Source organism: Emydura macquarii, unplaced genomic scaffold (assembly GCF_026122565.2).
Source record: "Emydura macquarii macquarii isolate MOO-44397 ecotype Brisbane River unplaced genomic scaffold, CSIRO-AGI_Emac_v2 contig_1451, whole genome shotgun sequence".
NCBI classification, from domain to species: Eukaryota; Metazoa; Chordata; order Testudines; family Chelidae; genus Emydura; species Emydura macquarii.
The window spans coordinates 21353112-21365862 of NW_027131588.1; the positions used below are offsets into that span (position 1 = coordinate 21353112).

A 12751-nucleotide genomic window follows, 5' to 3' on the forward strand; every position below is an offset into this window, starting at 1 on the left:
GTGGGGCATGTTGTATGGGAAAAGGGGTCAGCGCAACCCACTCACTGCCGGCTCTGTCGCTCGCGAGTGACACTCAGTGCCCATGTCCTACCATGCGGGAGGACGGCAGCAAAAAGGAATTCGTGTGACTGAGTTTTTAAATGTCCAAGTTCCAGCCCTTAGCCCAGGACTTCCATTTTGCTGTGGGTGCTGCAGAAAACTGGTGGTGGTCTGAAATGCATTTCAATTCAACCATGTGCTGAGGAAAGTGGAGGGGCACCGTGTCAATAGTAATGAGCATCGTGGGGAGGAGCAGTGGTGCTGTGTGGAGTCCCCACATAAACCTCTTCTCAGGTGTGCATGGCCGGGTCCCACTCGGAGCATGCTGCACTCCCGGTACACCCAGCTTTCCCATGGGCATCAGGGGGCAGCATTTACCAGGCTGAAAACAATTTCCATTCCCTTGATGTCAGTGGGAGAGCAGACACTGGGCAACTCTGCCTTTAGCTGTCAACTGGGATCTGCATTTAGGTTGTTGAGGATTTTTCTAAAGCCTTTGGGGTGTGTTTGGTGGGACTGGGGCTGTCCCAATGGCATTCTCCTGTCTGGTGTTGCAGTATTCGCTCATCGTTTGTACGTGATTTTACAAAAAACTGGATGGAAGCCGTTTATTTGTCATTTCGGACACATTTATTACGATTTGAAGAGCAACAATCGAACACGTTTGTATTTCCCACTCGAGTTTAAAGTGTGCGAGTCAGAGATACAGTAAATCAGGGCCAAAGCCCGCAATCCTGATTCATGCAGAAAGTCGACTGAAGTTAGTGGAAGTTTTGCTGTAATACCCACTGCACAGACTGCAGAACTCCCCTGTTAGCAGCAGCCGGCGGAAGGTCTTTTATCAAGTGAAAAAGATTGCTAGGATGGATTCTTTAGGTGTATAAGAAAGGCCCCCCCCGGCAAGAGTTCTGCATGAGCAGCCTCTCACGCTGTGTGGCCCAGGCTCCCACTGGAATCAGTGGGAGTCTGTGTGGGTGTAATGGCTACAGCCCACCACCTGGTCAGAGGCAACGTATGTCTGCTGGAAATTCCTCCCTAGAAAGGCAGTCGATTTTTATCACCACACAAAGCCAACTGCCTGGTGTGTTTATCTAACTCTGTTCGAATGGCATCCTGGACTACCTGGATTCCCACGCAGGGGTTTTTCAAGTAACGTCTTTAGTAAGGGTGCATTGCCTATTCAGAAATCTGGGATGTTGGTAAAATGAAATCTCTAGCAGAACAAGAAGTTTAGCAGGTAAATAAAATGGTCATCCAGCCAGAAAACCAGAACAAAGAGCGAGGGATCTAGCGTGCTCATCACAAGACACAGTAAAAGCACAGGGGTCACATTTCCAACCTAAAATCTGAGGGGAAATCCTGCCCCTATTGAAGTCAATGAGAGTTTTGTCCCTGACTTCAGTGGAGTCAGGATTTCATTCCAAATCTCTGAAAGCAAAGGATTTACGTATCCATACGAAAGAAGAGAGGAAGATTTTAACATCACATCTAATACTGACTGCTCTGTTTTTATGGAGCTATTATTTTATAATCAGTGGCCTTACATTCCTTTGATTTGTGGGTGGGTAAAAAGACTTTTGGGGAAAAAAATATGGGTGGTTTGACATCCTGACTGCGAATAATTAATTCAGCCAATGTCGGAAGTTAATTGTAATGTACATGTCCTCAAAAGGAATAGCAGAAACGTGGTGGGACAGTAGAAATGCTTGTCAAACAGGTAATTTATCTATAATACTTGAGAGCAAGTTGAAAAAATAAAGTATTTTTAAATACTTCTGTAATATGTGCAGAGCCGTGATTTTTTTCCACCCATGCATAACACATCCAAAACACCACACAGGAAATCCTAAGAGAAATTAAGTCATGAGTTAATTAACAGTCACTTCTGTGCTGTGATGTATTCTAAACCGAGACTGCTTACAATTGGCAGCTTCTTGTAACTGGATTGACTCTACAGAAAACATCATTAGTCACCTACAATCGCTAGTTAATTTAAACCGTTAGTGCATAACTATGCGACACAGAACTGAGGCACCACAAGTATTTTGTGCAGGCACTTTGCCTTTGGATTTCCACAGAATAGCACAAACCACCAGGCACAATCTTCACCGCCGGGAACTACACCCCGATTCGGCACTTGGGATAGAAAGGCCCATTCAAGTCTGCAAGTCTCCTCTTCCTCACTGAAAAAGAACAGGAGCAAGGGTCAGTCGAAGCAGATGCTGTACATGCACAGAGATCATTTGAAATCAGAACAAAACTCATGTGAGGGGAAAAGTTTGGGGTTTTTCCCCATAGATTTTAAGGCCAGAAGGGACCATCAGATCATCTAGCCTAACTTCCTGTATAACACGGGCCAGAGAATGTCACCCAAGTACGCTGGTATTGAGCCCAATAAGTTGTGCTTGGCTAAAGCCTCTCTTCCAGAAAGGCGGCCAGCTTCGATCAGAAGATATTGAGAGATGGAGAATCCACCACTTCCTTGGGAGTTCGTTCCAGTGGTGAAGGAGAGTGCCTTGTTAAAAATGAGTGCCTGATTACTAATATGAATGCATCTGGCTTCAGCTGCCATCCATTGGGTTCAGGGGTGAGACTTTCAAAGCAGTCCAGGGGATTTAGCCTCAGATCTTCTATTAAAGTGTGACTTTCAGAACACAGACCAGGATCTTTCACATCAGTTAAAAAAATCCGTGTTGTTTTAAAAAAAAATGGAAGTAACTATCATCGGCTTCAGATGGGGACAGAATTCACAGGCTTCTGTCAAACGAGTTGGCTAGCACATTACATCTCTCCCTGACTGCTTCTCCTCAGGTAGCGATCAGCATATAAGAGGTAGGAACAGAGTAGCTGGTGAATGCCTGCAGTCCCACAAAGAAAGTATGGCTTCTTATCTAGTCCTTATCTTCTACTGCTTCTTAATAGCTTAATACAGGCCTTCCTACCTCAGAAAAAGTGCCCCTGCAAAAACAGTTTTCCTCTGATTAGTGTCTGAGCTGCATTTTTCTGCTCCTTTATACGCTCTGAGTATTTTCAGAGCAGGTTTTTAAAGTGGACACACACACAGTTTATATATTTGAAATAAATACAGAAGGCAAGAATAAGCAGCCAGAAAGGGGAGGATGCAAATATTAGCTCATAGGATGAATGTAAAAAGCCTTCTCTCTAACATGCCAGATCAGACAACGTGTCCTGACGAACAAGAGTGCCTGCAGCTGAGTCAAGAGCAGTAAAACAGAAGCTAGAGAGAGTAAAACCAAGTCTGAGCAGAGCCAGGTGGTGGCAGCTGAGAGCACAGAGAGTGGACCATAGACAGAGAGCGATTGCCAGTGGAGAGAAAATTCTGCCTATACTTATACATCGTCCAGTTGCAGAGTTGAGAAGTTATTCCAGGGGCCGTCAGAGCGACGTATACGAGCTGCAAACAAGAACCAAATCAGGTATTTTCTGTACAGTTCCCATGATCAAGGAGGCAAAATATACAACAGTTGCACAGCAGGCAAAGTCATTAACTTACCAACTGAAAAGAAGCAGGAATGGAAAAATAAATGTTATGCTTTTTGTATGGTTAACATCGTGACGCGCTTACATGCCAAGTTCATGAAAACGAATTCTTATTGGAGAGTGAGTGGTGAATTTCTAATTGAACATATCATTTTTATCCATTTACTGGTTCCCGTGAAAATCCTCCTTACACTGCTATGCCAAGAAACTCCTCATCTGGGGTGAAATGCATGTTCACAAAGGGGGAAGTTAATTGCTGGGGACCTGTGTGTACATTTATGCATGCGAGTAGTCCCACAGGACAGCACGTGTGTATGAAGTTATGCACGTGCTTAAGTGTGCAGAATCAGAGTCACAATTTGGAAGCACTCTGAGATGCAAGACGCAAGGTATTACTGTGTTGCCATAAGAACACCAGACTGGCCGGAGACTAAATCCTGTCTATTGGTTTAAAAACCTCAATAATGTGAACATACGCACAAAGTAATATACAGAAGTCTGCATGGAACAGAGAACGTCAAGCCATAAGTCAGTGCTTTGCAGCACAGCAGCCCCTGGTCTCATTCAGTAGCTTTTCAAACTGAAGTCGATTCATGTAAGGGACACCAACAGTGACGACTGTGCTGGTGATCTACTTCAGAGCAAAATACAGGGTCCCAGTTTATTGCTCTTTGTTCAAGGCAAATGTTTACATGGTAAATCTTTTCCCAGGCACTTCCTCTTAGTCAGTCTGTCTAGGGAGGTATATGTTAATTTCATCCAGCTGTAAGCTCAATGGTAGTGTAGGTCAGTTCTTTTACTAGGGCTCTACCGGGTTGACTTCCAGTCCAGCATGTGAAGCTGCAGCCAAATGACTGTCAAGACTCAGCTAGCGCCTACCGCACTGCCCAGATCAGTGAGAAATGATGGGGCAAGCACTGCCATTGCATGCAGTTCTGTTAACGTCAGTTGGGTGCCCGGACAGAATTCAGAACAGAATTCCCAAACACACACAACAGCAGACCTGGTTCATTCAAAGGAATGGGCCAAACTCGTCCGTCTTGAGAGCTTGACTGGTCTGTTTTCCCTGGTTTCCCCGTTAAAGCAGAGAGGAACACAGCAATGCTTGTGAAAGGGTGGCAGCCCAGGGACACAAAGGCTCTGCTAATCCAGGGTAGAATCCCGGGCTTCCCGGCGCTGACCCTACTAATACGCCAGCCTTTACACTACGGCTAAACAAAGCACACGGAAATGTCAAACTCCCCAGCCCCTGAACTCAGCCCTTGAGATCCCTCCAGGTATCACTGAGACGCTGCTTGGTGAAGGCCAGATTCTGCCACCCTCGCCATGCACAGCTTCTTTACTCTGGGCCAGAACCCGATTGTCATCCTCACACTGAGCAGCGCTTTACACCACCAGCCCCGAGTGGAACTCCTGGCAGAGTCTGGTACGTCTCAGCAGGAGAAGGGAAGAGAATCAGGCCCTCCCTTAGCAAGCACCAGCACCTTCCGATTCAAGCGGGTGCTTTCCTAAATCGAGTGAAACTTCACCTGAATTGTTGATTTCCTTGAGATGTATTTACACAAACTACCAGCCAACATTGCCCTCCGAGAGCAGGAGGGGAAATACGCACCAGCTGCATTCACAGCTGACGGGAATTATGACGAGCATACCTCTGAGGGGCGCCAGCCCCATGGACTAGGGGAGCATGGAATAATTGACACAAAGCAGGCGTGTAGCAGACTCACCAAGGTCGTTGTTGTTCATCATGGCGTTAGAGGCGCGAAGCCGGGGCCCTTGCTGCGTAAAGTGATACCCGAACTTCAGAAGGGTGGTGTTTTTTTCTAACATGTTTGCAATCTCCATTTCCACCTTGTTGCCCAGCGGCTGGCTCTGTGTTAGAAGATAATGGAAAAGCCGTTAACATTGAGGGCTGCCTTGTCATTTTGGTCTTTGATTCGCTGACTGCCTCCTGCTGACTCTACAGTGCATCTCATCAGTACCAGCAAACACCACAGAGGACCTCCCCCATCGCTGCCCAGCGGTCTGGAGACAGCACACTCAGAGGAGATGAGGGCGAGGCAGAACTTGGGTCCATCGATCACCTCGGAATGCCCTGGGATCTCGGGTGTTTGGGCCGTGCAGCTTCTCAGACATTTGTTTTATTGTAGCAGAAAAGTCCCACCCGGATTTCTCCAGAAAAAAAGCGAGGGGCCCAGTTCTCCCTGGCAGGGAGTGCCAATCCCTTAGCTCAGATCTCAGGGACTGGCTAGACACAAGAGAAGGTACGTCTCCAGACTCCCCCACTGCACAGCTTCTCCAGGGGCCATGCTGCAAGGGGCTCCTGTAGCACAGATACCCCAGAGCTTCCCTCCAGGGTTCTAGCCAAGGCAGGGGAACCAGTGGAGCTCCTGCAACTTCAGGCTTTGTCTGCAGGGTGTGAGGCTGGCTTCCCTTTCCCCTGCAGGCAGGGAGAGGCCAATCACCCAGGGCCTGGCGTGTGCCCCTCAGGAAGGACCAGAGGCTCCTCTCCACACAAGGAAGCAAAGGGGAGCACAAAGGGGCTACACTGGTAATCCCTGCCCAACAACCGGCTCTTTTCTGCCTCTGCCTCCTTCCCCGCGCTTTGGATCTTCCTGCTTTCCCAGTGGTCCGGCTTCTCTGGTTAAAGAGCAAGTGAAACAGAAGCCCCAGGGATTCAAGTGAAGGAGTGGTTCTGACACCCAAAACAAGCATTTTCCAGCCCAGTCGTGTTCCTCCCTGAAGACAGGTGTTCCTGGGAGTTTCCTAGTGCGACCCTCCCCAAGTCTGGGCTATCGCCCCAGCCCTGCTGTGTCTAGGCACGGAACGCCCCTAGTCCCAGGCATTCTTTGCCAACCTGCATCCTTCCCACGGGGCTGCGTGGGCCTGCCATCTCTGCCCCTGCCTCAATACCTGCTGCCTGCTCTCCCCGGGACAGGCCAGCGCAACCCTGAGAACTGCCCACAATACAGGAAACCCCTCAGGAGCCTTCCAGGGAGCTAGGCTAGCCAGCTGCGGACACCGGCCTGGGGAGAAGGGGCAACATGGGTGTTGAGAACCTCTCCGCAGCGAACGAGAAGTGATGGCACAAGGGCCTGGAGGAAGCCTGCAGGATTTTGTTTCCATTTATGGAGGGGCCAGTCCATCCTGTGCTCCAGGCAAATGGGCAGCTTGTGAGATCAGGCCCTAAATTGGCATGTCATTTGTTGGCTGACTAATACTGAATCACCAGAGAAACCAAGTATAGTTTTGACTACATACATACACAGGGCCCAGCACCACAGGCAATCCGTAGGGTATGGACCCAGCACCAACGCACAGCACTCTGCCACTCAGCCTCCATTAGCTGGCAGCAATCTGCCATGCGGACTAGCCGTTCGTCAAGCCATCTACACATACGTCTCCCTAGCCCCCACCACCAGCTGCTGGTTTGTTAGCGTGACTGCCCAGGAAACATCAGGTGAGCCAAGCCCCCCGTTTTCTGATACAGGTGCCTCCCAACAAATACATATTTTAATTCAGTCTAAGCGGTCAAGTCGGGGTTTCTTTTACCTGGTTGTCAATTTTGAGCTCGATCAGTGAAGTATTGTGCTGGAGCGCTTCGACCAGAGCCAGGATCCCGGACCCAGAAATGAAATTGGATTCCACATTCAAGCTCTTCAGAACACCGTTGGCTTTCAACATCTCTGCCAGCGCCTGCACTCACAAAGGGGAGAGCACAGACTTGCATCGTAAATCACAGGAAGAGGGGCCCAGGGCACTAGCCTGGGACACCAGAGACCCAAGTTCACAGACTGCCTGTGACACCTTGGGCAGGTCACGTAGGCGCTCTGCTTTGTGCCTCAGTTTCCAATTTCTGGCATTTTTCATACAATATCAAGGAACCAAAAAAGGGAACCGAGATTTTTTTTCCCCTTTGTAGATCGCTTTAAACAATTGCCCTTGCGAGACAACAATTCCACTAACAACCTTCCCACAACGTAGTCTAGCATCACACACAACATGGCACGGCACTTACGTAGGCCACGGGGTCATTGCTTCTTGTTCCTACTATGCTTAACTTCTTCACGTAGGAATTACTCTTCATGGCTTCAGCATATGCTTTTAAAGTTGGTATAGGAATATTCTGTGACAAGAAACCCCAGAAAGGCACGTTAGGCAGTCGGCTTTACTCAGATTCCTGGTACACCCCTTAAAGAGAGATTTTAGAAAGGAGCGTGCACTGTATGTGCTACATATAACAAGCTTCCTTTACCGTGGAAAATGGCACCGCCTGATTCTTTAGGAAGAGGCAGAAAGCTCAACCTAGATCATACAGCACTGCTCGTATTCCCAAGGACACAGCGACGCCTCTACTCTGATCCCAGCGTTTCCACTCACTCACTGCCTGGATTGGGGCCAGTCACCTCGCCGCATTTTGGGTTCCTCCTCTGTCAATGGGGACAGCTCACCTGCTCACCTCCCTGGGCAGCATGGGGCTTTCTGTCGGGAATGTCTACAGAGTGCTCTAAGTAGGTAACGCACTGCGCGCGCCCGGGTTTTACTGTTGTTATAGCACAGCACCAGCCACAGCCAAGTCATGGCTGGGAAATAATTGTGTGGCGAGCAGGACTGCATGGCGTTTTTGCCTGCAAGGATCCACTTGCAGAATCATAGCCTGAGAGTGGCGCACACTCAATTCTCACAAGCAGGCTCACTCTTCTTCCTCCCTCCGTCACTGGTAACTAACTCTGCAGCTGAAATACCTTTCAGGGTAGAACTCGCCAGGCGAGGGGAGTTTGACAGACATCTCTGTGCCCGTTCTGAGTTCTCGCAAGGCAAGTTCCCTACTTTACAAACCCATCTCAGACGCGGATAACTTCCAAATGACTCTTTTTAGAATTTCAAACTGACCAGTTCCATAGTCCTCAATGAGGAGTGCTTCCCGGCTGGTGTGAGGTGCTTTTACCACACTGACTGGTGGGGCTGTCTGTGAATAGTGCAGTGGTTTATCGTCCATGGCCCACATTTTCAAAAATCATTAGTCCAACTAGAGACACCTCGAGATTTTCAAAGGTGCTGAGCACCTGCCATCGGTAAGCCAGGTCCCTTCCAGGGGCTTCACGTTGCACCCCAAATCACTAGTCACTTTTGAAAATGCAGTCCTTTATCTATGGAAAGTTGCAGATGGCTGGATGTGCACGGTGCCAGGGTTTAAGGTCTGTGCACATGCAGTTAATGGCATCAGCATCGAACACAAATCACATCACATCTGCATTTATCTGAGAACACACACACACACACACACACACACACACACACACACACACAGAGAGAGAGAGAGAGAGAGAGACGAGAGGAAGGGAATTGAAACTACTCAAATTCAGCTTGTATGTATTTGGTGCTGCGTGTGCATTTAAAAGGGGACCTGCAAAGCTGTGCTTGTACCCTGATTTGCTTCTTTAGGGGAGGTCTGGGGAAGAAAGAAAGAGCTGGTAAGGAAGGGTCAGTAGTTCTGCTTGTTTTAACTTGAGGGTCTGGTTTTACTTTCCAGGGTTGTACTGTACTACAAAATAGCAACAGGAGATTTTCCAGCCTCCAAAAGAAAACAGCAACAAAGACATGCTGCCCACACATTGGACTTAAAAAGAAGTTAACAGAAACAAATTTTAACAGCCTAGAACTCCTGTACAAGCACAATTTCTTGTCCTTTGCAGTTCACCTTTAACTAGAAACGCTCAGAGAAAAGCCTAGATTTTAATGAGCCACGCTGGGTAATGCAGACTGGTAAGTTTCTCACAGAAGCTTTAATTTCACTGCCTTGCACACATGCCTATGTGAGCTCTCGCACTACAGACCATACCACACTGGTCAGCCTTTGGCAGACAATACAGAATCATTAGCACAAGAGGGCAATGTGAAACTGTCTCTGGTTTAGTTAAAATATCAACCTTAGCGTTACATCAGTGTCATTTTTCTGCACAGAGTTTCACTGATAAATTCCTGCAATGAAGCAGCTGACATCGACCTAAGGACCCAATGTGTATTATTTTGAAAGAACCTTGTTCTGCGAATCTTGCACCCTGTTTGCACATGCACTGCCACATGCACTGTTAGGTTTCCCTGTAAATACAATGCAGACCCAATGCACAGTATTTTTTCCGATGTTAAGTATGCTCTAATGACACGGTGAAACCCCCTCAAAAACATCCTAAAACTACCCAGGGCCAGATCCCAATAGCTAACTTCCGTCGAGCAGTCCCTTATTCTACAAGCAGCCCTGCTGATTTCTGCATAAGCAAGGGGTGCAGAAGTGAGCTCTAATCCTAACTTGCCTTCTGCCAAATTAACAGTGGCCAACACAGGCTGCTGTGACAATAACCTATTCTCCTGCCCAGCAAGGTGTTCTTGGCCTTTGTCCTCTCGATAGCACACTTCCTGTCTCACTGTGAGGAGTTAATTGCAGTAGGAAAGAGTAGAAGAATACCCTAATATTGTTAAGGTTGACTTCCTCGAGTTCAGGGTCATTGTTCTTGACTCGTTCCAAAGTTTCTTCTACGTCTGTTGAATTGGGTTCTTCATCGGGAACTGGTTTATATTGCGTGGGCTTAATCACACCTGCAATTAAAAAGCAACATGAAAAAAATCAGCCGGGGTGGAAAGACGTTTCCTTTAGGCAACTATCAGTTCCACTGGCTACTTTTTCCTCTCATAAAAAGGACACGAGAAAGGAGAAGTCAACTCGTTGATGAAGGTTCTAACTGAGGATATAACCTTTGTCTGTCTTGTCTATTTAGACTGTAAACTTGTCAAGGCAGGGACTCTCTCTTACCATGTACATACCGGGGATTGAACTGGGGACCTCCTGTCCTAAAAGCTACTACACCTGGAACTAAAGAGACAAGCCTCTGCATCCGGGGGCTGTACCAACTCAGATCCTCTGAGGGCTGGCACAGACGACATCCTGCAACACACACTCACCAGTGGGTAAAATATCTATAGTGCCTCATGCAATGGGACCGTGATCTCAGTTGGATCTTGGCTCTAACATACGGAGAGGCTATTTTCTTGTACAGTAACTGGGGTTCTTTAAGAAGTTCTCGCAAGAGGTGTTCCACTTTAGGCGTGCGTGCACCTGTGCACTTACAATAGGAGATTTGTGGTAGCAACATCTGTGGGATCTGCGTCTACACTCCATATATCGTAGTGCCCCAATCTGAGGGCATATGGGAAGGACAGACCTGCCACTGCACCAATTCCTTCTCAACCATAAAACCTGGCCAGACGCAAGGACCCCAAAGTAGAATCATAAGATTAGAATTGGAAGGAAGCTCAAAAGGTCATCTAGTCCAATCCCTTGACAAACCCCAATTAAATCATCCCAGCCAGGGCTTTGTCAAGCCGGGCCTTAAAAACCTCTAAAGATGGCGATTCCACCAACTCCCCAGGTAACCCATTCCAGTGCTTCACCACCCTCCTAGGGAAAAAGATTTCCCTAATATCCAACCTAGATCTCCCCCACTGCCACTTGAGACCATTGCTCTTTGTTCTGTCATCTGCCACCACTGAGAACAGCCTAGCTCCATCCTTCCTCAAACGCCCCTTCAGGTAGTTAAAGCTGCTATCAAATCCCCCCTCACTCTTCTCTTCTGCAGACTAAATAAGCCCAGTTCCCTGAGCCTCTCCTCATAAGTCCTGTGCTCCAGCCCCCTAATTATTTTTGTTGCCCTCCTCTGGACTTTCTCCAATTTGTCCACGTCCTTCTTGTAGTGGGGGGCCCAAAGCTGGACACGGTATTCCAGATGTGGCCTCACCAGTGCCGAACAGAGGGGAATAATCACTTCCCTCGATCTGCTGGCAATGCTCCTACTAATGCAGCCCAATATGCCGTTAGCCTTCTTGGCAACCAGGGCACACTGCTGACTCATATCCAGCTTCTTGTCCACTGTAACCCCCCGGTCCTTTTCTGCAGAACTGCTGCCTAGCCAGTCAGTCCCAGTCGGTAGCAGTGCATGGGATTCTTCAGCTGCAATATTTGCAAACGCAAATGAGGCCATACATATCATTCAGAAACTCAGGCCGTTGGTGTCCAAAACCGTTTTCTAATACATAACATGGCACCAGTTTGTTCCTCAGTCAATGACATTTCTACAGTTCAGAGGTGGGCCCAGATCCTCAACTGCTATAAACCAGCATCTCTCCATGAAACATCAAAGGTGCCACAGCAGTTTACACCAGTGGAGGCTCTGACCCAGTGGTTTCCCTGAGGCAGACTAAAATACACGGATGCAATAGAATAAATGAGAGGAGGAGGCAATATGTACTAAGAGTCACACAAGTCACAACCTACGTGCCTCCACAGTGTCAGGATTTGCTCGGCCTGCACCCAGATCTTTTCTGCTCTCAGTCTGTCAGAAATGAGGCCTGCGGTCCCTGCTCTCTCATTGTCCCAGGGACTGGCCCACTCTGCCTTGGACTCCAAACACAGAACGACAGCTGTTCCACATTTCCCCATGCAGTAAGGTTTTCCCCGCCCCAAAAATACAATTTCATTGAAACTGAAATTTTGTCCACAGGAAAATATCGAAACAAACATTTCCATTTTTTCTTAAACTGGCACTTTGGGGTTTTTTTGACTCAAAGAAAATGAAGTGACATTTCAGTTGAAATTCCAGGTCAAAACAAACCTTCTGTTTTAAAAATTCCCATGGGAAAATTCAAATTTTCCAAGGGAAAACTTTCAAACCAAGGACTTCTTGTTTGAAATTTCTTGTGAGAAAAATCTTGCTTTTCTGACTAGCTTTAGAGAGAACGTACCGTCTCCTGTCAGGTCACTGTCAGCCCCGTTCTGTTAGGTGAGCTTCGGGGGTGCTACCGAGCAATGAAAGCCATGTGCTTTCCCCTATGCCCACCCCAGATCTCACACTCTTACAATTCCAGCAACGTAACTGTGTCCTGTGTTGGTTCATACATCTTACATGAATTTGACATAATGAAAAAAAAGGTTAAAAATATTACTAAAAAAAAAAGTCACAATCAATAGCCCACTAGCATCTTTGAATCTTGCAATCAAGTACTCCAGACCAGCTGTAAATCATACTTACTGTTCAGGCCTTCTTTGTTAACTATCGTGGTGCTTCCGAGTGCCTCGTAATACTGCTGGTTACTCATCAGTGTATGCATGCCAAGGATAGCTACATCGAAAAGAAAGGAAAATAAAACAGAATTATTG

The 12751-nt window shown here is 47.5% G+C and overlaps 1 protein-coding gene across 4 annotated transcripts in view; it reads right to left on the reverse strand.

The window, feature by feature from the left end:
- Positions 1-646: 646 nt before the first annotated feature.
- The window catches only part of TMOD1 (tropomodulin 1), a 39183-nt gene continuing 27078 nt past the window's right edge, over positions 647-12751 (reverse strand). For 3 of the 4 annotated variants that reach the window (XM_067553331.1, XM_067553332.1, XM_067553333.1), the window contains exons 5-10: positions 12624-12713; positions 10007-10137; positions 7559-7666; positions 7093-7236; positions 5268-5412; positions 647-2222 (exon numbers count right to left, since the gene is read on the reverse strand). In XM_067553331.1, coding sequence (XP_067409432.1) covers positions 2158-2222; positions 5268-5412; positions 7093-7236; positions 7559-7666; positions 10007-10137; positions 12624-12713 — 683 coding nt within the window. In that variant the 3' untranslated portion in view covers positions 647-2157. Of the gene's footprint in view, positions 2223-2703; positions 3455-5267; positions 5413-7092; positions 7237-7558; positions 7667-10006; positions 10138-12623; positions 12714-12751 lie in introns of those variants that run through there. The other variant, XM_067553334.1, reaches the window with a different exon arrangement.